We start from the raw sequence: 24,848 nt of genomic DNA, 5'->3' as shown, positions 1-24,848 counted from the left end.
GTTGGATCCTTCACAGTTCCACCAACAGACATTTTGCAATTCTTAAAGTGCTATAGAAATACCATCTATTATACTGCAATACTTTAGTGGATCTTTAGGTATTCCTACCGGTATCAATAGCTTTACAATGCTTCTAATCCCCCCTTGAAGAAAAGAATTAAGATAGCTAGCATTATAAAGTGCTTCATGGCTTGCAAAGTATTTTGCAAATATTATCACATTTTATTCTCACAACAACCCTGTAATATAAGTACTATCATTCTCTTCATTTTATACATGAGGAAAATGTAGCAGACAAGAGGCTAAATGATTTGCCCAAGGCAACTCATTTAGTTGTTTTGAGACAGGTTTTGACCTCAGGGCTTCTTCAAGTCCAGTGCTTAATGCACTGTGTGCCACTGAGCTACATTGTACTATAATCAATTCACTGAAGATCTAACTTCCAGCAGGTCTTCTAACATTTTGTGGATATAAGTAAAGCACTTGAACTGTCCCCAACTGTTCTTAAGTCTTGATAACTTGTCTTCTCTTTTAATTAAGCTCATTTTCATTTTAAATGACTCTTTTAAAATAGCCATTTCCCAATATATGTTTCTCCATGGAATTCTTCCTTGAAATTACACAAAAGAGTACCCAACATAGTAACTACATATGGCAGGATTTGCAGCATTTTGTACCTGTAGTTTTTACCTCTCTACCCAGGGGGGGAAAAAGTTTCAACTTATTTTTTATAATCAAGAATACTTCTTGCAATTAATCTGAGTTCTGCTATCTTTTAACAATACTTCAACTTATATTACAGCTGTCACTGCATACTTTTGGGGAGTATTTGCTTTTTTCATTCAGTATCACTTCATATATATTTCCAAATTTATTTACATTTCTGTTATGTATATAACTCAAATATATTCCATTCCATTCATATCATAACTTGTTAAAGCATTCATCTCTGGACAATTACCTCCTGTACCAGGTTTTACTGCAAAGGGACCCTGAAACTCTAAAACTCTGACTGCTTGAGGGGGAAATGACGAAGGGACTCCAAAACTCTAAAAACTCCTTGAAGGTCAGATTCTCCTCAAATCCTGCCACTGTAAAGACCCTGCATAAGGACAAAAAGCTTCATTTTGTTATCTAGGTGGGGATGGTTGAGTCCTAAACTGGAGAACTCCAACTCTATTCAAGTGAAGATTTTCTATTCAATTCCACCTGAAACTCCACCCACCAGCCAAAGGCTTCTATTATAAAAATAGCAATTTTAAACCCTCTCCTTGCAGAGGAGCTAATATGCCATGCCAAGGAAACTCTCTCTCTTCATGGCATATTAGAAAACTGCTTGCTGGAATATTCTCTTTCAGCATTACCCTCTCTTTTATCTCCCTCACCTATTTTCCTAATGAGACTTTATATCTCTCTGTTGGGATATCTCTACTAGAAACTTTACTTCCCTGTCGGGACCTTGCTACTAAAGAATTCAGTCTTTCTATTCATGCATAGCAAAAGGCTGACTTCCCAATCCCTATAATAAACTTCTTATCAGTCTAACTTTTCAGGTTCAGAATTTTATAAAGGATCTTTATGCCTCCAGAAGGGAGGTTCCCAAAACTCCCCAGCCATGAGCCAAATTCCAAAGGGGATTTAGGGGAGCCAAACCTCTTCATTTGGTTCCCTGAACCCCAAACCTGCCACTAACCTCATCATTTAACTCCCTGAACACCAGGAACCCTAATCTCCTCATTTTGGTTCCCTGAATATAATATCATTTGGTTCCCTGACAAAAGGGAACCCCAAAATATAGATTAGATCATTACTACTATAAGTATTATGATGATTTTTGCTGTATATGGGAACTTTCTTTTCTTATAGAGGAAACTAAGGACACTTTTTTATATAAAGTGTTCAGCATTTAGTGTTATATTACTTCTGCATGGTATATGTCTCCTCAGGAGTAGGATCTCTGGGTCTAAGAATATGAACAATTTAGTAACTTTTCCTACCAATCTGACCAAATAATACATGTTACTGATAATTTTTATTACTTCTTGTGAGCAAGTAATCAATCACTGGTAACAAACGAACACTTCTTTCTCCATTATTTTCTTCTAATCAGATATTCCCTGGATGATTTTTAAGTTACTTCTTGCACACAAATCATTTTAACAAATCACTGCCTTACATCTACGATTCATCTTTTTGTTGTCCTTTTAATCACCTGCAATTTCTTTTTTCTGAGGTCATGGTGTTTCATAATTCTAAGCCATAATACAACATTAATATGGACATGGCAGCATTTAATCTGGTTCAATTTAGGACTTTTAAATCCCTAATTTTCAGTCCTGAAAGCTGTAAGAGGCCATGAAAATCCAGGACTCTTGACAAAACTAAGATTACCTAACCTCAAGAAGTAGAAATCAGTGCAAGAACTTGATGAGACCAAGTGAGGCAGACTATCCCAAGAAAAAGTACAGTACCTTGCACTGGAATTGTGAATTTGAAAGAGATAAGTAGACACTAAATTCTATGAAAAATTATTATAGGTCCATGAATCCCATCCCCCACTCCCCAGGTAATCCAAAAGGTGAGAGTAATGTTATAAAACAACTGCAAGCAAAGATTAAAAAGAAAAACTGAACTTCTATTATATGAATCCCTGGAAGAAATAAAATTAAGAGGTTAAAAAAGTTTTGAAGGAAAGTACTGGAAAGAGAATAGAAAAAAAAAGTGGTTAATAAATTAACATAATACTTTAAAACTAGGATAGACTAAACAGAAATTAATGACTCCATGAAACAACAAGAAATATTAGAATAAAAATTAAAAGATTTTCAAGGGGGCATTTAGAACGTGCAGTGGTAGTAAGAGCACTGTGGCCCTGAAGTCAGGAGGACCTGAGTTCAGAACTAGCCTCAGACCCTTAACATTTACTAACTGTGTGATTCTGGGCAAGTCATTTAAGCCTAACCGTGCCACCAAAAAAAAAAAAAAAAAAAAAAAGTTTTTCCAAAATAGAAAATAAATAAAGGCTATCCCAAAATAAATAAAACAATTGCACTGGAAACCAGGTGAAGACAACTTGTTAGAAAGTTACATTTCAAGATACATATGAAAATTTCCTAAGTTTATTAGAATCAGAATTAAGATAGAAGCAAAATGGCGATAGAAATAAATAATCCACTGATCACCTCCTGAAAATAAGTTTAAAAGGAGAAATTTCTATATCATCAAAATCCAGAGAAAAAAACTTAAGCAGCCAAAAAGAAGGAATTCAAACATCAAGGAATCACAGTCAGGATTCCCATTAGACAATTTTTATAAATGAAGAAGCTTTCAGAATCCAATTTTTCCAAAGGAAAAGTGGTGAACTTACAATAAAAAACAAATTATGATATGAAACAGAGTATAATTCTACAGGAACCTTTAATGGAATAGAGGATTTTAAAGCACTCTTTTTGAAAAGATCAGAGAAGATGAAGTCTGAAACGCAAACTCGAGTCTAAAGAAACCTATAAAAGTAAATTTATTTGAGCAACTGGAAAAAGTTGTATAATGAACATTCTAAGAGCAGAACAATTATTCCAACAGAGTCTAAATGTCTTCAAAGAGTTTTGTGAGAAGTAAGAAAACCAGAGAACTTTGTGATGTATTGGTTAATTTTGAGCATTTCAAGAAGGGAAAGAGAAGGTTTGAGTAAAAAAAACAAAAAAAATCAAAACACTAGTTTAAAAAGGAAGAAGGGGGTAGTACTTGCTGTCTCTTATTACTGGAGTTCCCAGGGAAAATACATAAGCAACAATGGAAAGGTGGCAGGAGCAAGTATTAAATGACCTTCATCTTTACCCGAACCAGATAAAGATCCGAATCTAATTCTGGCCTCCCTCTTCTCCCTCTCCACAAACTCCCCCCACCCCACCCTAAGTATGGTATAGGAATACATACAATTCAAAAGGGAAGTAGGTGAGAATTCAGGAAGAAGGATTAAGGAGAACAAAACTGAGGAGGGAACCCTTACATGTAAAATAAATTTTAGTGTTCAACAAATGGGAAATGGACAATTTTTCATATGAAGAAATTAAAACCATCTATGGTCATATGAAAAAAGTGCTCTAAATCACTGATTACAGAAATGTATATTAAGACAACTTTGAAGTATCATTTTATACCCCTCAGATTGACTAAGAGGACAGAAAAAGTTAATCCTAAATATTGGAAGGGATGTGGGAAAACTGGGACACTAAAGCATTATTGGTGGAGTTGTGAAATGATTCAACCATTCTGAAGAGCAAATTGGAACTATGTCCAAAGGGTTATAAAGCTGTGCATACCTTTGATCCAGCAGTGTCACTACTAGGTATGTATCCCAAAAAGATCACAAAAGAGGTAAAAGAACCCACATGTGCAAAAATGTATATAGCAGTTCTTTCTGTAATGGCAAAGAATTGAAAATGGCTGAATAAGTTATAGTATATGAATGTAATAGACTATTATTGTTCTGTAAGAAATTATAAGCAGGTTGATTTCAGAAAAGCCTGAAAGACTTACATGAACTGATACAGAGTAAAGCAGAACCAGAAGAAAATTGTACATAGCAAGTAACAGCAAGATTATGTGATGACCAGTTATGACAGACATAGTTCTTCTCAGTAATGTGGTTATCCAAAACAATTCAATAGAAATGGGATAGAAAATGTCAATCACCTTAGAGAGAGAACAATGGAGATGAAATGTGAATTGAAGCCTAGTATTTTAACCATTCTGAGGGGGGTTTGTTTGCTTTTTCTTGTGGTTTTTTTCCCTTTTGGTCTGATTTTTCTTGTACAACAGGAGATATGGAAATATGTTTAAAAGTACTGTATATGTATAACTTTTGTATATGCTTGAATAATTATCATATATGTAAAAGTATGTATACATCAGATTACTTGCCATCTTGAGATGGGGAAGTAAAGGAGGGAAACAAGACGAAATTTGGAACAGAAAAACAAAAATGAATGTTGAAAAAATATTTTTACATGTATTTGAAAAAATAAAATACTATTAAGGTTTAAAAAAAACAAAAGGGAAATGGCTAAATAAACTGGAATGTGAATATGCCACAAAAAAGAAGAAAAGTTTCACACAAAAAAATATTTATAATAAACTAAAATGGAATAAAGTGATTAGAACCAGGAAAAAAATTTATACAAGGAAAACATTAAAAAGACAACTTAAAGCAATGACCAACCAGGTCCCTAGAGAGCCTATATTTTAATATTTTAGTGATTTCCTGAAAGAGAAGTTATGGATCCAAGATGCAGGGACATATATTCTTGGACCCAACTATTCTGGGGACTTGTTTTGCTTGATGTGCTTGTTAAAAGTATTTACAAGCAAGTTTTATTTTTTTCCTTTTCTGTTCTAACTTTGGTGAGATAGGGAGTTAGCAAATGGTGTCACAAAAATTGAAACCTGTAAGAAATGTACGAACAACTGAAGAAAGTTCAAAAGAAATCTCAAGTAAACAGGACATTTTTTTAAATTATAATTTTATACATACACACGTAAAATGGAGAATCAAGGTTGCTTATATAATCATCTTTTTGTGTTCTGCCATTTGTACAGAAAAGCTTTTGAGGGGAGGAGAGAATCAGACAGAAAGTAATGAACAGATTACCAAGATGTTCCAAACAAAGAAAATTATTCTGTATTAAACTGGACACAGCAGTTGTAGTGATCAGAAAGAAAGATTATTATGACAAAGACTTTGAGTCTCAAGAGAGGGACCAAAAGCAGGGACCAAAAAAGCACAGAACTAAGACAAAATGAAGTAAATTCAGACCTCACTCTTCACAAATAATCAGAGTGGTATAGCGGGCAGTAGTCTCAAGAGATAAAAGGAGCACAAATTCACTAGCACTTGTAGTCACAGATGTGCAGACACCCTGGTCACAATTCCAGAACAGTAAACAGTGCTTGTGGTCAATCACAGCTCAGAGCACAAACCAGGAAAGCAGTGACCACACCTCTCTTTAAATCATATCACCTTGGAAGAATCAAAAATCTGCTGAACCTCAGAGTTAACTCTAAAGACAGCAGGAGAAATGGCCTAAATCTTGGACACTGATTTCTCCATTCATAAAAAAAGTCAAGAAATAAGTTAGAAAAATAATCAAACAACAAAGAAAACTCATATCCTAGAACCAGAGGGTAAAATAAAAACTGAAAGATATACAAAAATCACCTCTTGAAGGAAATCTCAAAATGAAAATTCTCAGGATTATTATAGACCAACTGCAGAATTCTCAGGTCAGAGAAAATATTGCAAGCAGCAAAAAAGAAACAATTCAAGTATCATGAATAGTCAGGATAACACAAGATTTAGCATCTTTTACATTAAGGGGGCTATGTACAAGAAAGAGGGCTTGAAATGTGACATTTTAGGAATCAACGGACCTAGAATTATAACCAAGAATAACCTACTCAGCAAAAGGGACTTTTAATCCTTCAGAAGGAAAAAAAAAAATGGACATTCAATAACATAAGAGAACTTTCAAGATTTCTGATGAAAAGACTATAGTTGAATAGAAAAAAACGACTTTGAAATATAAGACTCAAGAGTTGCAGGAAAACAGGAAAGAAAAATCATAAGGGATTCATAGGTTAAGATGTTTACCTTCCCTACATGGGAAAATGACACTTAAAACTCCTAAGAACTTTTATCATTGTTAGGACAGTTTAAGGAGTATAAACAGACAGAAGTTCTAAGTTGACTATGAGGGGTTGATTTTTTAAAAATGTTTTAAAAACTCCTTTTTGAGCTTTTCTACAAGTTCTTTCCCAGTTTTCTTTGGGATTTTGTCCAGAAGTGTTTTGACATTGTTGACCTCTTCTGAATTTGTGTTTTCATCTTCTCTATCACCATAATAGTCCTCTATAGTCACACAACGCACACTATCTCCCTTTTCTTTTCTTTTCTTTTCTTTTCAATTTGAGCTCTTTTCCCTGGGTGGAAGGAAACTTTCTTTAGCTTCTTGTGCCAGTGGTAACCACTTGCTGTTTACTTGATGCCACCCTGATATGTCCCTGAGACTCACAGGGAACCCTGGTGTCTGGTGCTGGCTCAGTGGATGGGATGAGACTGGAGACTGCAGGAGTCTGGCAGCCTACCTGGTGCTGAGCTCAAGTCCTACTGTAGCTGGTATCTGGCTTGTGCTGAGCCCAAGTTGGGTGTTTCTATGTTTCCCTGAGACTACATTGAAGCATGTGGTAGTCTGGTCTCTGGAAGGTGTGTAATTGCCTGAGACTATGCCAGAGCACATAGTGATTTCCCAGAGCTATCATCTGCAAGCTCCTATGGTTTTGCCAAAACACACGTGTGTGCATGTGTGTGTATAGGAGGGTCCTAGTGTTGATGTTCACCTGCTCTACCATATCTGGGGCTCAAGATCTCCTGCTGATTTGTTGAAGTTGAGTGTGCTGCTGACTCACTGGGAAGCTTCCTGTCTTGGACTTCATCTCCTCCCTCCCCTTCTTATCTGAGTGAGAGGGACCCCTCCATCCTTTGGATCCTTCATGTTTCCTAGGCTGTCTGCTTCTTGGCTCCACTAAATTAAGACCTGTCTTGGGTGGGTACTATTTTATAGCTGCCTAGAGGTGAACATGGGAGGATTATAGCAATTCATTGTTTATTCTTCTATCTGGCTCCAGAGTTACTATCATGAAGAGGCAGTTTTCAGACAAAATAATCAAAGCAATCTCTATACATAAAAACATGTTTTAAATCATTATTGATTGGAGAAATGCAAACTAAAACAACTCTGATCTACCACTCCACACCTATTATATTGGCTAATATACAGAAAAAGAAAATTACATATTGGAGAGGATATGGGAAAATTAAAACACTACTTAACTGTTGGTGAAGTTTTATACTGATTTAACCATTCTGGAAGGTAATTTGGAACTATATCCAAAGGGCTATAAAATTATGCATATCCTTTTATAAAGCAATACCATTATTAGGTCTGCATCTCAAGAGATTAAGGGGGAAAAAAAAGGAAAAGGACCTATATGTGCAAAAATATTTACAGCAGTTCTTTTAATGGTGGCAAAGAATTGGAAATTGAGAGGATGTTCATCAATTAGGGAATGGTTGAACAAGTTGTTGTACACGATTATGATGGAATATGATGGAATACTATTGTGCTATAAGAAATGATGAGCAGGATGCCTCAAAAAAAAAATCTGATAAGAATTAGGTGAACTGATGCAAAGTGAAATGAGTAGAATCAGAATGTTGTAACAGCAATATTGTACAATGAAATTCCAAAGGACTTATAATAAAAAATGCTATCTTCTTCTAGATAAAGAATGTTGAAGCCTCAATACATAACAAAACATACTTTTAAAACTTTATTTCTTTTTGGGAGTGATAGTCTGGGGGGGCTCTGTTTTCTTTAACAATATAGCTAATATGGAAATGTTTTCCATAACTGTATATGTATAATATTGATCAAATTGCTTGCTTATAGCAGGGGAGGATGGAGAGAATTTGGAATTCAAAAATTTTTAAAAGGGAATGTTAAACACCAAAATATAAAAATCTTTTTTTTTTTTAATTATAACTTTTTATTGACAAGAGTCCATGCCTGGGTAATTTTTTTTTTTTTATAACATTATCCCTTGCACTCACTTCTGTTCTGACTTTTCCCTTCCCTCCCTTCACCCCCTTCCCCAGATGGCAAGCAGTCCTATACAAGTTAAATATGACACAGTGTATCCTAGATACAATATATGTGTGCAGAACCGAACAGTTCTCTTGTTGCACAGGAAGAAATGGATCTCAGAAGGTAAAAATAACCTGGGAAGAAAAGCAAAAATGCAAGCAGTTTACATTCATTTCCCAGTGTTCTTTCTTTGGGTGTAGCTGCTTCTGTCCATCCTTGATCAATTGAAACTGAGTTAGGTCTCTTTGTCAAAGAAATCCACTTCCATCAGAATATATCCTCATACAGTATCGTTGTTAAGGTATATAATCTCCTGGTTCTGCTCATTTCACTCAGCATCAGTTCATGTAAGTCTCGCCAAGCCTCTTCTGTATTCATCCTGCTGGTCATTTCTCACAGAACAATAATATTCTATAACATTCATATATCACAATTTACCCAACCATTCTTCAATTGATGGGCATCCATTCATTTTCCAGTTTCTAGCCACTACAAACAGGGCTGCCACAAACACAAAACATAAAAATCTTTAAAAAGACATTTAGAACTGATCGTGAGCAAAACCAGGAGAACATCGTACACAGGAACAATAAGATTGTGTGACAATTAACTATGACAGACTTAGCTGTTCTCCACAAAATAGTGTTCCAATAGAAGATTCCAAAAAGACTTATGATGGAACATGCCATCCACAACCTGAGAAAGAACTATGTAGACTGACTGTGGATTGAAGCATACTTTTTGGTTTTTTCTTTCTTGTGGTTTTCTTCCCCTCACCCCACCCCCATAATATGACAAATATGAAAATGTTTAAAAGCACTAAACATGCATAACCTAAATAGCATTACTTGTTGTCTTGGGAAGGGAGAGAGAAAAAAAATTTGGAACTCAAAATCTTACAAAAGTGAATGTTAAAAATTATCTTTTCATGTAATTGGGAAAAATAAAATACTCAAAATGGAAAAAAAAAAAAAGGACATTTACATTTACAGAAGGAAATTGTTTTCATTATGCAATTTCTGAAACAAAGAGACAAATACAGATTTAAAAAGGAGCCTAAAATGAAGATGTTTGGTAAATAAGGAATGTAGACTTTAATTGGGGTGATTCAGTGAGATGATAAATCCTTATATAAGCACATGGTTATTTACCAAAGGATAAGGTTTGTTTTTCTTTTTTAACCAAAGTCTGATACTTAAAGAAAAAGCATTGGTTACCAAGAAAACTGATAGTTGATGTTAAGCAACAAACATCTAACTACTTCTTTAAGTGTTTCAGACATGAGAAATTCTTTTTTTTTTAAATTTCCAAGCTATTTAAAAGGTTTTTTTTTTTTTAAAAAAAATAACTTATTTCAGAAGATTTAAAGTACATTTACAAGTAATTTTTTCCCATCTGTACAATTTCCTACCTGATCTACTATATCTCTCTCAATGTTCAAACTCTAAGACAAGATTCTCTTGCCTAATTATTCAATTAATGCTTTAGAAGTTACTCAAAAACTCTGAAGGCTAGGTATATGCAATATCAATTCTGTTGTAATTTGGTTTTACTAAGGGGAATGTTTTCATTGTGATCCAGAAGTTCTCAAATGTTATCACCAAATTAAATTTAATAGTTATCAATAAATGGGGTTTAAGATCTTAATATTATTGATTTTTTTCTAACTAATGTTTTCATCACTTGTGAGTAAGCAAAAAATTGATAAATAGAGAGAAGTGAGTGTTGGGAAAACTTCATAACAATTCTGAGTATTTCAAACTGAAATCTATTTTTATCAATTATCATGATGTATAAATGAAACTAGTTCCTAATACTGGAATCTAAAGGCTGAAAATGGAAATAATATATATATTGAGTACTGGGTACATACTAATTTTAACAAATCTTTTATGAAATTTAAGACTTTTGATATGCAAAATTTACCTTTTGCTTTCCTGTTCATTGTCATGCTAAGGACTTCTACTCTGGTACAATGAATTAAGATTTTATTTGCTGATTCCATATTTTCTCATTCAATACAATATCAAAAATTACCAAATATTCCACTTTTCTGTTTAAAAAGGGAAGGAATTGAATTCAAACAGCAATTTTGAATGAATTCTTATGAATATTCTCAGGGAAAAGACTTACAGTATAGGAACAGAGTGAGGGGAAAGTAAAAGGAGGGCTATTATTCCCTTAAAAGTCACATAGAATTCATTTAACTGTTGATATTTGACATCTTAATTTCCCTTTTTCTTTAAAAACATAATATCTAAAGTATGTAACACTTATAGAGTAGATTTATTTTTATTTGTAAAAAATCTCAAGTTAAAAAGCCTTATTGGGTATGATCTAACTTGGAGCCAATCTTAGCCTTTTCTGGTTTTTATGAATTTAAGGATTAAAAATTTTATTGGAATTGATATTGTGCTTTTAAACAAATATGATTTTATTTTTTAAAACAAAGGAAATAATTGGATGGTAAGGTTAAGAAACTAGATTTCTAAGAGTTGAGGAAAAAAATGGAAGTTATGTGTATAGAAGGGGATGTAAAAATAATTCTTTTTAATAGTTTCAGAGAAGACAAAGAACTATTATTTGGGGGCAAAAATGAGGGAAGATTTTTTTTCTGGTTCTAATAGATAACACAAAAAATTAAACGTGTCAATATAATGACTCCCATTAAAGTAGAAATGTATATGATGAAAAAAAAAATAATGAATCATACAATAACTAAAAAAGTAGGTCTTACAATCATACTGTCCAATACCTTTCATTTTACATAAGGAATCTGTAGTTAAGAGATTTATCAACACTTCAAAAGATCCGTGCTTTCATCACCAACACAGATCAAAGCCCAAAAAAGAGTTTGATAAGCTGCCCATCAGCAAATAAACAAATAAACAAACTAACCAACAATCTGGTGGCCAGACTTCTTTGGTGAGTCTCTCCTAATTCTGTTAGGTTGATCTTTAGATAAAAACAGTCTTTTGTAGGGTTTATACTGAATTTTTCTGATCAGTAAAGACTCATGATGATATCTTATACTCTGCTGAGACAGTCTTCAAAGACCCAGGCCATTTCTATGTCATAAGAAGACACAAAATATGGTTTTAATGAAAGGTTTTGAATATAAAACATTAAAAAAAAATCCTTTGGGCTTCTGAATCAAGAGGGGAGCCATTTTTGTTTGAGTAGAGTGAAAAAAAACCTGTCATAGAGTTAACTGATTTGTCCAGGATACATAGTATGTGTCAGAACCTACTAATTTGAAGGGTAACCCCTCCATCCATTATGGTATATTATCTCTTAGTTCCTTTTTTATAAGTTGCTCTTTTGATATTGAATATAAAATATTATGCAAGAAAATATAATACAAACAACTGGGTCTCCAAATCTATAATGGACAGGATTTTAAAATGAAAACTAAATTTTAGAACATAAAAGACAGGAGGATCAAAGCCATAAAATCATGATGCAGCAGTTTATGAAGCAAAGAATTCTAGAGTAAAAACAAGTCTGATTTCTTCTGGTCACACCCTGGCCTTTTGGAAATACACTTGAAAGTTAAGCATTCATGCCACAACCTGCAAATAGTTCTAGCTTCTCCACCTATGGAGATAGTTCTTAGGTGCTCTTTAAATGAAGCTACCTGTACAACCTTGGAACCTCAGGCAGAAGCTCTAATAAATCATAAGAGCAAGCAATTTTTATTTTTGGCACTGTCAGAAGCTTTTCTTTACTTTAATTAAAAACTGGTTGATCAAGTTCTTAACTATTATTGAAAACAATTGTTTCAGTAGGCAAGTAGTACCAAATATTATCTCCCATGTTTTCCAGGTATGATTATGGAAATTTAATTCAACAACCCCTTTTACACGTCTAGACCTTTAAAGTTCATAGAATCACAGGCTTTATAGTTGGGAAAAACCTTAAAGATCATCTAATCTCCTCATTTTACAGATTTGCTTTGGTAAAATGATTTGCCCAAAGCCACACACAGGCAGACATAGGATAAAAATGCAAGTCTTTTAAACTAAAAAAATCTAGTACTCTTTCCACTAATTTTACAATGTTTACAAAAGAAAATATTCAATTTAAATTTACAAAAGAGAATGCCCTCCTTAACTTTTTTAGAGTAGCTAATTCAAACACTATTCCTATTTTTTTTTATTAAGAAGCTGAGGTTCAACCAAGTTAAATCTTGGTCTTGTCAATTGTACTTTACCTACAGCCTCCAGACTTCTGAAGACTCTATGGTTTCAGGGCTCTATGTACTATATCATGCTGCTTCAATGGCTTAAGTATTTATTTAATACGTAAAACAGACTATCCTAAGAAAAGAAAAAGGTAGTTCAGTTTTTGCCTTCAAGGGTCTGACAATATAATCTATTCCTCACACCTTTTCTTTTCTAATCCAAAAACATAAAGAACACTTTATGCTTTCCAAAGATAAAGTGGGTCCAATGAACCATATCTGGAGGAAGATTCTCCATTGAATCATATCTGGAGGAAGATTTTAAAGTGTAGTATTTAAACCTTTCAGAAATTTTGTTTTAAATGTCTTTTTGATTCATATCATAAGTATTTCAGTATGTTATTAAATTATTTTAGAAAAAAAAAAACTTTAAAAGCAGAGGGGAAAAATTTCCTTCTCATAAACAAAATTCTGTCCCCCTGTAACAAATAGGAGTTTTTCTTCATGATAAGCTTTCATATCAGCTTCAATCCACCTCAATGCCCTGTTACCTTTTAAAAAGTTCTTGGTGCTGCTTAGATTTAAATCTAAACAAATGCAAATTGAAAATGGCTTTTACAATGTTGCCATAGCAATCAATACTTCACAATTAGTGTTCTAGTCATGTTGGATTGTAAACTTCCTACCTTGTAATACAATTCTTAGACAAAATACTTGAGCTTTATGTTTGATTTCTTTGTACCAAAAATTAAGCTGATAAAATTATCTCCCTTATCCACTAGTAGGAAAAAATAAAATAAAACAAAAAAAAAATCACATAAATAACTACAACACAAACTATAATTGTACTTCCATTAAAGTTGTTCTCTTCACTATGTAGAGATAACTAAGTTCCCTCAAAGAACAGCACAAAATATATCAACAACTACTAGCATTAACACAACACTTTACAAATATCTCGTTTTATCATCACACAACCCTGAAAGGTAGATGCTAATATTATCCTTATTTTACAGTAGAGTGAACTGAGGCTGACAGAGGTTTAAGCGACTTTCCTAGGGTCACACAGCTATTAAATATCTGAAGTCATATCTCAACTTCTTTTCCTGATGCAAGACCCAGTGTCTAAAGTTTAAGTTCAGAAAAGCTCATCATCAGGCTGATCACTACATTTTGTTTTGTTTTGGCCAAGCAAATCATTAATACTAAGATATTAAATGAGTACTCACATAACAATAGATTTTTTTTTAAGTTCTGAAGTATAAATAATACAACATACAACAGAACTCAAAATTAGGAGAGATATTATTTAGTGGGGATAGAGACAACAACAAAAGAATAGGATATACAAATTCCCAGTTTTATGAATGGTAAACCATTGGAGGAAAAAGAGGCACCTGTTAAAGTTAAGATACTTTAGGGCATATCAAATTTCACATTGTAGTGCTTGCAAGTCATCCATTAGTAAAAGTACCCAGAACAAAGGGATTGATTCATCACTGCTGTATTTCTAATATAGACAGCGTCATCTGAATAGTATTGCAAAAATATTATTAAATAGTACCTTTAAATAGTACCTACCCTTATCTATAAAGAAAGTGGCCAGTAAGGGGTGGTAGGCAGCCAACAGCAAAAGCAATGCTGAGTGATTTCACTCTTCTTTCAGTCAACAATAGGGATGATCATGGTCTTTGGGCAGCAAGGATAAGTGAGGAAACAGATTCTAAGGCAACATAAGAAAGATCTCTGATCTTTAAGTCAAACTTCACTATTTCCTCCCAGAGAATTGTAAGATCTCCAAAGAAGTCTGTTAATGACTAATCCTACAATGAAGTCCAGAATGCTATGATCTCACCCAAGAATTTTATCTCAGTGTGTTCAACAAGGAAAGGAATAGAAAAAGAGTTAGCTTTCCTTTGGGAATTTTTAGATATAAAGATGAATAAATGCTATAATTATTTACCCATTCTCCTCAAAATTAATTTGTTTCTGGTCACTTATCCCATTATTATCCTGAATGCAAAGACTCAAAATCAAGTAAATAAAAGAAAAAAGTCTATTGACTTATGTGAATTAAATTTACTTACCATTTTGAAAATTAAAATTCATAAAATTTAAAAATATGCATTTAATTCATTTGAGATAGTCAGCCTATTACATGCTAACCTCAGTCACATTTTAAAATTAAAAATAACTATCATAAAAAAACCCTGAAAAAAACCAGCATTGTTTAACATATTTTTTGCAATTTCTTTAATATCTCAACAGAAGACAATTGGATTTTTATTTCTGTTTCTGTATTCAATATATTGTGCTGTTTACATTGAAATATATTTAGAAAGTATCACACATTAATGTTAGGAAAGAAAAGGGTGACTTAACAGATAAATAATGGTTTGGGGGGTTTTGCTATTATGAAAATAGTTTTAATATCACAGACCCCCGAAATGGTTTTGGGGACTGCCCCCCAGGATGCCTCAGATCCCACTTTAATAATTGCTAATGTTGATTAATTGGGAGGATATGGGAAGGCTTCCCAGGTTACACATGATCTAAGTCTGGAGAAAAGAACAGGAATTCAGGGGCTAACAGAGTCTTCAGTCCCCACATATACTTTTTCACAAACTTTATTAACTTTAAGATGATGTTTTAATTAGGCTCTGACTCCTTGCTGTCCTATTTAAAGCACCTAATTTAAACTTCAGACTTTAAAAAAAAATTTATTTCACTGGGGGAGAAGTCCATGAATTCTTATACCATTGTATACACATCATTCTGCATTTATATAGTACTTATATATTACTGTCAAAAAAGGCTCGCCTCCCCACTGTTTAGACAATAAGAAAACTTGAGATATATTAGTTACATGATTTTTAGTAAACCAAACCAGTAAAACTTGAGATAAAATCAGTGTTTGGCCCCAAAAAAGTCCCTCAATAAATATTTATTGTCTGGGAGTCCAGAGACCTAGATTCCTTGATGATGCTCTTTCCACTAAAAGATAATACTTTTACAGCAAAAATGCTAATATCAATCTTATGCCCATGGGTCACACCCAATATGATCAGTTTTGAACAAATAGTTTTTACAAACCACTCTCAGATTATAAGTTTGGCCTATGGGCTGTAGCTGCTGAGCCCTCGCCTAAAACAACATCTTCCTAAAGTTCCCTTCAATTGCAATATAATGATTCCAACACAACAAAGTTTGTGAATATGTAAAAATCCACAAATATTAAAAAACTATCTCTAAAATAAGCTAAGGCAAATTCAATAATTTATTTTAAATTTAAAATGATTAGTTTGTATGAGGCATTTTCAGGTAGTTTTCCTAGAAGCACAGATTCCAGACTGTCATATTTCTGAAGTACACTTTAGGACCATTAAAAAAAAAAACAAAACACACCCTGCTTTTTTCAGGAGTAGTTTCTAGACTCAAGTTAAAATATGTAACTACAAGTTATAACTATTGAAGATCATTTCAACCACTGAAAAAGCAACGATACATTCTGAAGCACTTGAACAAAAAAAATTTGAACTAGGTTTCATGCTGAAATAAAAAAGGTTCATCTATATCCAGAGAAAGAATTAATGGATTCTGAAAGCAGATCAAAGCGTACTATTTTCACTTCATACTAATTTTTTCATGATTTTTTTTTTCCATTTGCTGGTTTTTGTTTCACAACTATCACTAATTTGGAAACACGTTTTACACGATTGCACATATATAATCTGTATCAAATTGTTTACTGTTTTAGAGAGGATGAAAAGGGAGAAAATTTGGGAATTCAAAATTTTGTAAAAAATGTTAAAAATTGTTTTAATAGGGGCAAACAGATGATGCAGTGGATAGCGGTGGATAGAACATTGGGCCTGGAGTCAGTAGGACCTGAGTTTAAATCTGACCTCAGATATTTTACAGTTACTAGCTAGCTGTGTGACCCTGGATATGTCCCTTAATCTCAACTACCCCACAAAAAAAAGGGGGGGGGGGAGGGATTGCCTTTACATATAATTGGAAAAAAGTAAAAAAGAAAGGAAGAAAAAGAAGGAAACTGAATCATAAAAAAATGACAAGATAACTTTCTTGACACTAATTATTTGGAAGCCAAAATTAAATGTAAAAGACCCCAAGAGATAAATGACAAATTCTATGTTATAAAGAAACCAATTCTAGACAACTGTTTCCAGAAATAACTTCATCGGAATCATCTATGGACCAAATATTATTTCAATGGTAAAATAGGCTTGTTAGTATTAATGACAGTCAACATTTAGATAGTGCTTTAAGATTTGCAAAATACAATGAATAACAAGACTTTAGGATATAAACAGTTTAGCAGCAATACTTTGTATTTACATCAAGCCAACTATTTTTAAAAAAGGTATTTGATAAGTTACTGCAGGTAACTACAAACAGACTGGGGAAAAGAAAAACTTTAAATGTTAAACTATAACATAAGTACTAGAAACAAAAAAAGATATGGAGCAGTGAGAAAATGGTGATCATCAGAAATGAAATGGACCTTAATTACAGAATTTGAGAATTGGAAAAAATCTCACAAAACATCTAGTCAGCTCAAACAACACAGAATGAATCCCTACTGTCACCTATCTCGTAAGATCTCCAAAAGGAAGTTAAATTCAGCCTTTGCACTTTTGAAAAATTCTGTTAGGAAGCTGCTCCTGGTATGATGCTTAAGTTGACCTCTGCAACTTTCACTCAATTCAGCCTTCCATTGAATAATACAACCTAACATTTATATAGCACTCTTTATAAAGTTATTTATAGGTGTAATTTGATTCTTACAAAAACCTTGAGGTAGGTGTTTGCCCAGGGTCACACATAAGACAACATTTGAACGCAAGCCTTCCTCACTACAGGTCTAGCACTCTATTCACTATAACACTAGATGCCTCTAGATTGCTATATCCTAACTTCTATATACTAACTCTATCAGCTGCAAATTTGATGAACATAACATCACGCCTTTATTGAATGAATTGATCCAACTGATAAAAATGCTAAACAACACAAATCCCCATGGCACTCTTTTGATAAACTTCTGCCAGGCTGAATTACTTAAAGTCAAGCCATTCAACCAGTTCTGAATTCATCTGATTGTATTTCTTCAAGAGCCATATCCATATCTCTCCATCTTTCTTAGAAATACAAGAGATTTTTTATCAAAATTTTTGCTAAATTTATTTAAACTATCCACAATATTCCCTTCATTTACTAGTTTTAGCAAACCTGTTTCAAAAGTAAATGAGGTTACTCTGACATGTGCATGACAACAACATGCTGAATCTTTGTAATTGCTATTTCCCTTAAGAATTTATCACCTTTTTTTTTTTTTTTTTTGCTGAAGCAGTTGGGGTAAAGTGACTTGCTCAGGGTCACACAGCTAGGAAGTGTTAAGTGTTTGAGGCCAAATTTGAACTCAGGACCTCCTGCTCTATCTACTATGCCACCTAGCTGCTTCTCACCTATCTCTTTAATGATTTATTCTGGAATTTCCCCAGGGATCTAAGTCAAGTTCCCTAGCCAAATTTGCAGAACCTCTTCCCTTCCTCCCCAAATATATATATATATATATATATATATATATATATATCTCTCGAGCTATTTGTTTTCCCACCAATATTCCCATGATCTTTCAATGATCACAAATGGTTCACCTAATCATACTAGACTGCTCTTCAGAAACTGAAAGTATAGTTCAATTAGTGTGAGTGACCTGAATTCCTCAATTAGTTGGTTATCCACCTTGTAGATGAGAGAAGGAAAGTGGGGCAAAGACAAACCCATTCAGTTTCACAGCTTCAACTGCCACACCACTATAAAACTCACAATCCTAGCCCTTACTTCTGAGATTTAAATCTATATACCCCTCCAACAACCAGTGTCAATGAATTCTATGTGCAGACACACAGATACATATATGTATAATATATGTATGTATTTTCAATATAATTGGTTTCCTTTGGGATCCAATATAGCTTATTTTATGCACTTAAAAATTCTGAAAAGAGATCCATAGGCTTTAGCAGACTGTTAAAGGGGTCTATGACACACAAAAAAGACAAAGAATCTCCAAACCAAGTTAAACTTTCCCCTTAATGTTGACTATTCTTTAACTTCCCTGTTTTTTGCCTGTGGCACCACAGTCCTCTCAATCTTGGTTAACCTCAGGGTTATCTTTGATCTCTGTTCCCAAATTCAGTTTGCCAGGTTGGTCAAGCCCAGTTAATCTTACTTTGAATATCTCAAAAATTCATAGCCTTCTTGTTATTCCCATGCATTCAAATCAGTGTAGGTCCTTCTCCTTCTTACTCCAATCCATCTCTTATCTTTCAGAAAAATCTTTTCATGGAGAGACCTGTTTTTATTACTATTTTGGTCAAAAAATCTTTAGTGGTTCCTTTGACTGTAGAAGTTCAAATTCCTTTGTACATCATTCAAGGCACTCTACCTTTCCAACTTTATCCCAAATTATCCTGGTTCACCATATGATTCATCCAAACCAAACCACTTTCTGCTATCTTGTCTTTGTTCACCTCATTTAGTACTATTTCTCACCCTTCTAATACACTTAAGGTATTACTTGTCCCACTTGTGTTTTATGCCCCAAATATATTGTACAAGCTCCAGGACTGCATGCACATGTGAAATATATAAACTTTTATTTATTTTCTCCACACCTAGAACAGTGCTGTACATACAGGAGATGCTAAATATTCACTGATAAAAGGATGAATTTAGGACAAAAAATTCCTTTACTGTAGTCACACATATTGGTTTTAAATTCTCTTGATCCATTCTATTCTCTCCAGTTTAATCTTGGCATCATTCTCCTTGATAGAGAAAAATGGACACAATAGAAGTCAAGGACTCATTCTGGCTACAATGACTCAGTAAAGCACTCTTCTGACCTGATGGAAAAGGAAAAATGTCTTATAAGGAAAGATAAAGAACTACAAGAAAATGTTGATATAATAATAACAGCTAACATTTATATAATAATGCCTATTATGCATCACGTACTATGTACTGTACTGAATGTTTTACAATTATCTTACTTGATCTTCACAACAACTCTGTGAGGTAGATCCTATTACATCCTTATTTTACAGGTAAAGAAACTGAAGTAAAGAGATTAAATGACGTGCCCAGGGTCACTGATATTTGAACTCAGGTCTTCCTGACTACAGATCAGTGGTTTATGTGATGTAACCAAGATGCCCCATTTTCACCATTCTAGCTTTACTAATGTTCCTGTTTATGAAGGTTTAAAAAAGCATCCTCACAAGAACTTGGAGTGAGATCAGAGGCCCAAAGTTTGAATCAGGATTCTGCAATTTCCTATGTAACCCTGAGTAAATTACTCACCTCTTTAGGCGTCAGTTTCTTCACACAATATGCTGGGGTTGTACTAGTTGATCCCTGAGGTTCCTTCCAGCTTGTGACCCTGTGCTATCTTTAAGGTACCTTCCAACTTTAGATTTATGATCCTAAATTGTCATGTACAAGAGTTTAGCCTACAGCACCATTAATCAGTTCCACTACACACAATTAGATATACTGACATACACAGAAAATTTTATAAAGCAGTGCTATTGAATATAACTATGTTGCTTTTATCAATAAGAAGTGTGGATAGTTTGAAACACTTAAGCAAATTAGTTGAAATGTAAAGTTAACATGTTTATAGATCTGAGACAAGACATAACAATCCTAATTCAAAAAAGAGAAAAAAAAATTACAGCTATACCAAGTTCCAGAACATGAATACTACTACTAACTATATGGCATTTGACATTTGTTTTAAAGAGCTTAAAAAGTTCTTCCTTTTTAAGAATAAGATAGTTTCTTAAAACCATAAGAATGTTCAAGAAGTTATTTTGTCATTTAAAGTACCTGATTAAAATAGTTCTTTAAGTATAGTTAGGAATTATATGATTTGAAAAAAAAATTCCAAGAATATTTCTACCATTGAGACAAAGTTGATACTGAAAATATGTTTTATTATGAACCTAAAAGTTATAATATTATATGGGTTTAAAACAAACAAAAACCAACTATTAACTGAAAGCTACTAATTAGGACAGCATCATGAGAATTGAAAGAACCCTGGTTTTGGAATCAGAGAATGAGTTTGAATCCAGACTCCAGTTCTTGTCCTGTTTTGGCTCTTAGTGAATTTCACCTCTATAAAATAAGGGTCTGGATCGGATGACATTTAAGATCTCTTCTGCCTCTAAATTAATAATCCCATAAATACAGATAATTCAGTCAAGAAGTCCTTCAAAAGATTGGAAGATAATCCTTATAGGGGAGCAATACTCCACACCAACTAGATAGACTACTTTGCTACATTATAAGTTTCTTAAGTATAAAGAAAGAACAAAGTAACACAGGCACCTAAGAAGTTGTATCAAAGTACTTCCAGACCACATTTAGTTCTTTCTAGCTTCAGTAGTTCTTTCAACCACTTAGTGAAGGGCAACAATAATGCATCTAAAATACAGATGGTTAATAGCTTAATATCAGGGAATAGCATATCAAGTTAAATGGGTCTTAATAATGCAAATCTGTAATGTTTATCTCAGGTTTCTTAACGATCTTCAGGAAGCTTTTGCATCAGCAAAATCAAATCTCCTAGCATTCAAGGTCGAACACAATCTATCATAGCCTACCTTTCTAATCCTGTGTCATGCTTTTTACCTATCCTTGACTTACAAACTCTACTCAAGTAAAACAGTTAGATGAAGTTCCAATAAGTTAACGTTAGCCACATACGTTGGTTCCCGTTAATACAAAAACTCTCTAGTTGGAAGATCATAAAAATAACATAGCTACAGTGGCATGACAATGCAATAAGGACAGGACAGTTTTACTTTCCTGCTTTGTCATCAGAAGATGAAAATTTCCATCTATTAAACCAATATTTAATTGACTTATTAGACAATTTCTTTTCCTAAACGCTGCTTTTAGCATTTTAGTTTGTCCAAACTAAGACAGGAAAGTGAATGTAAGAAAAGATAACAGAGGGGAGATGGCAGTATAAGCTGGTATAAACAGTCACATCTATCTTGAATTAACCAGTTTTGTCGAGCTAGTAAATCAGGTTAAGCTTTGTGAGTTTTAAGTTACTCGATCACCAGTGTATAATGGCTCCAGGAGCCTGTAACTGTATGCAGAAATAAATATTTTCTACTTTATTATCTCTTAATTCTAGGATGTCTCCATGAGACAAACGCTAGAAAATCTGGTATCTCAAAAAGGGGACAGGAAGAAAAGCATCGCTGGGGCCAATTGCTTATCTACGCCTACAGTAACAAACTACACAGAACAGCCCAAGGTGCAATTCCTCCGACTAAGTCCCGAGGAAGTAGTTAGTATGTGGATTCTAAGTAGGGGACCCCGCCCTGCCCCCGCCCAGAGAGCCAGGGTTGGAAGGGGGGCAACTCCCCGCAAGTGGTCCCCAAGGCCGAGAAGGGGTAGTCCGGGGGAGGCGTGGACAAGGCAAGGTCCCAGGGCAACTTTCAGAAAGCAGCTCGGGTCTGGGGCCATTGAGCGCCCCACCCAGGCCCCGGCCCGGCCGGAGGACCGAGGAGGGAGGCTCGGAGGGACGGTGGCGGGCTCACCGGATGTAGGGCGAGGCGGCCGCCAGGATGTTCTTCTGCACCGGGATCTCTTCGCCCTCCAGCACCAGGTGCGCGTCACAGAAACGGGCCTCCTCTCGGAAGGAGCTCAGAGCGCGGAGAAGCCGGGTGGCGTGCTGAGGGTCGGACACGGCGCTGCTCTCCGCCATCCTGCAATCGCGCTGCCTGCCCCTGCTCTCTGCCCCTTCTCTCGGGGGCCGCCGCGCCTCAGTGTCCCCGCAGCGCGTCCTGCCCCGGCGCTCTGGCCGCCACTCCTGGCGCGCGCTCCTTCGTTCCTTAGCTCACGGACAGGAAAACAACGGAAGGAGCGCGAGGCAAAGTAGGCAGCACCTAGGCTGCGCCATTAGCGAAGCGTTGGGGAGGTTCGATGGGGGGCGGCCCCCCCTCAGCCTGTTTTTAACGGATCCAAGAGTAGGGCGTCATCATTATGCGACTGCCCCGCCTTCCGCGTGCGCCCCACAGCGTATCACAGGCTTCCTCCTAAGCTCCTCCCCCTTCTCTCTAGAGTAGACACTAAGCGGGGTATCCCGAACTACTATTAGGAGGGAGCGAAACGGCAGGGAGTGGTTGTGTCCATCCAAGTCCTTCGCTCAGAGAAGAAGGGGCGGGGCTCGGGCCGGTCTATCTTCGCGAAAGGGGGGAGGCGGCCGTCCAACTCACTTGGAGAGGTGGGCGGAGCTTGGTCCTGACCACCTCATTCTCGGGGGGGGGGTGTTTCAGTCTTGCTCAATTGGCACCGCGGAGGGCGGAGCTTGGGCTTGAACCTCCCGAGAGGTTTCGCCTTTCCCCGGAGGGGCCGCTTCTCCTCGGTGGGAACGAGCGGGGCCGAGGGCGGACGCGGGCGAGGAGTCGGGCAGAAGGGGCGCTTCGCTTGAGAAGAAGCAGCCTATTTCATGAGAGCTAGGACCGCGCCCCTCCCATCTCCCTGTAGGAGACGGCGCTCGGGCCCCCTTCACGTGTGTAGGGGCGGTGTCAGTATGTGCCCCACCTCCTCCCCAATATGGAAACGGGCTTCTTGCTCTCCTCCCGGGGCTGGCGGGCAGAGCCGGGGGCCGCTGCTGTTGGGCGTGGGAGCACAGGGCAACCTCTCTGCGGTGGTCGCGGTGGCTTGGTTGAGGACTGATCTAGTGACGAAGGCGTGGTTGTCCAGTTAAGCCCTTGACCAAGTGACCGAGGCGAAAAGGAGCCACGCAATGGGTGGGTGTGGTCCTCCTTGGGCCGGCTGCGGGAGGGAGGCAGCTTGCTAGTTGACATTTGCAAAGAAAGAGCACTTGGAAAGTAGGAGACCCGGATTCCAATCTGGTCTTTACTTTTCAGCGCCTGTGTGAGCTTGGACAAGTCGCTTCATCTCTCTGTAAAAGGGAAGTGATTCTAGCTTTAAACATGGCCTCAGGCATTGTGTGAGCAAGTCGCATAACTGCTTATTCCCTAAGTTTCCTCAACTGTAAAATGGGATAGAACCGACATTGTTATTAGGATCAAGTGAAATAACAGCAAAGCCCTTATCACAGGCCCTGGCACATAGTAGGTGCGTAATAAATGCTTGCTCCCTAAATGCATGATCTTGTTAGTGACTGGGGAGGGAGGTGTTGCTGGGGTAGGAGTTATGAGTCACAGTATTTCAGGGTAGTAGGGGATTCAGAGATCATCTGTTGTCCTTTCACCTTCAGTATTGGTGCAGGAAACCGCGCTACAACTCCTCCAGCAGGTAAAGAACCATGCTCTACTGGTATTCCTCTTATGCTGAGCGGAGGGGTTGATGACTGACAAAACTTTGGAGAACAATGAGAGCGGAGGCTTGCAACGCTCTTTTGGTCCTTTTTAGGCCTTAGCTGCAGCTCTGTAAATATAATCTGCTTTTAGAAAGATCCTCATAGACCACCTAGTCCCACTCTCTTATTTTACAAGGAGGAATTTGAGACCCAGAGAAGGGAAGTGATTTGTCTATGATCACGCAAGTAGTTAATGGCAGAGTCCAGAATTAGACTGCAGATTTTTCTACACTATACTCCAGTGGTAAATAACAAGTTTATAAGAGGCCATTTGTGTTATCTTGTAGTGGTTTTTGACAAGAATTAATCTTCCCAAATGAGCCATAAATGCTTGAAGGTTAGAACCATACCTTAATATTTCTTTCTGTTCCTATATCTTATACTTCTTTCTGTTCCCATCAGTCTTAACCATGTAGTAAACACTCAATAAATGCTTTTTATTTGGTAGGAATGACTGTTCTGTTCCAAAGGCTCCCAGAAAACTAAAGGACAAAAAGAAAAACACTAACATAGATCCAATTAC

At 35.9% G+C, this 24,848-nt stretch overlaps 1 protein-coding gene across 1 annotated transcript in view; it reads right to left on the bottom strand.

Moving 5' to 3' along the window:
* GAN (gigaxonin) overlaps positions 1-22,702 on the bottom strand; it is a 62,699-nt gene extending 39,997 nt beyond the window's left edge. Inside the window, exon 1 of the mRNA XM_003757849.3 lies at positions 22,536-22,702. Within this exon, the coding sequence (XP_003757897.2) occupies positions 22,536-22,702 (167 nt within the window). The remainder of the gene's footprint in view (positions 1-22,535) is intronic.
* Positions 22,703-24,848: the final 2,146 nt, after the last annotated feature.

This window comes from Sarcophilus harrisii, chromosome 2, assembly GCF_902635505.1.
Source record: "Sarcophilus harrisii chromosome 2, mSarHar1.11, whole genome shotgun sequence".
NCBI classification, from domain to species: domain Eukaryota; kingdom Metazoa; phylum Chordata; class Mammalia; order Dasyuromorphia; family Dasyuridae; genus Sarcophilus; species Sarcophilus harrisii.
The sequence above is the reverse complement of the archived record's forward strand: the minus strand, read 5'-3'. Positions and strand labels throughout refer to the sequence as shown.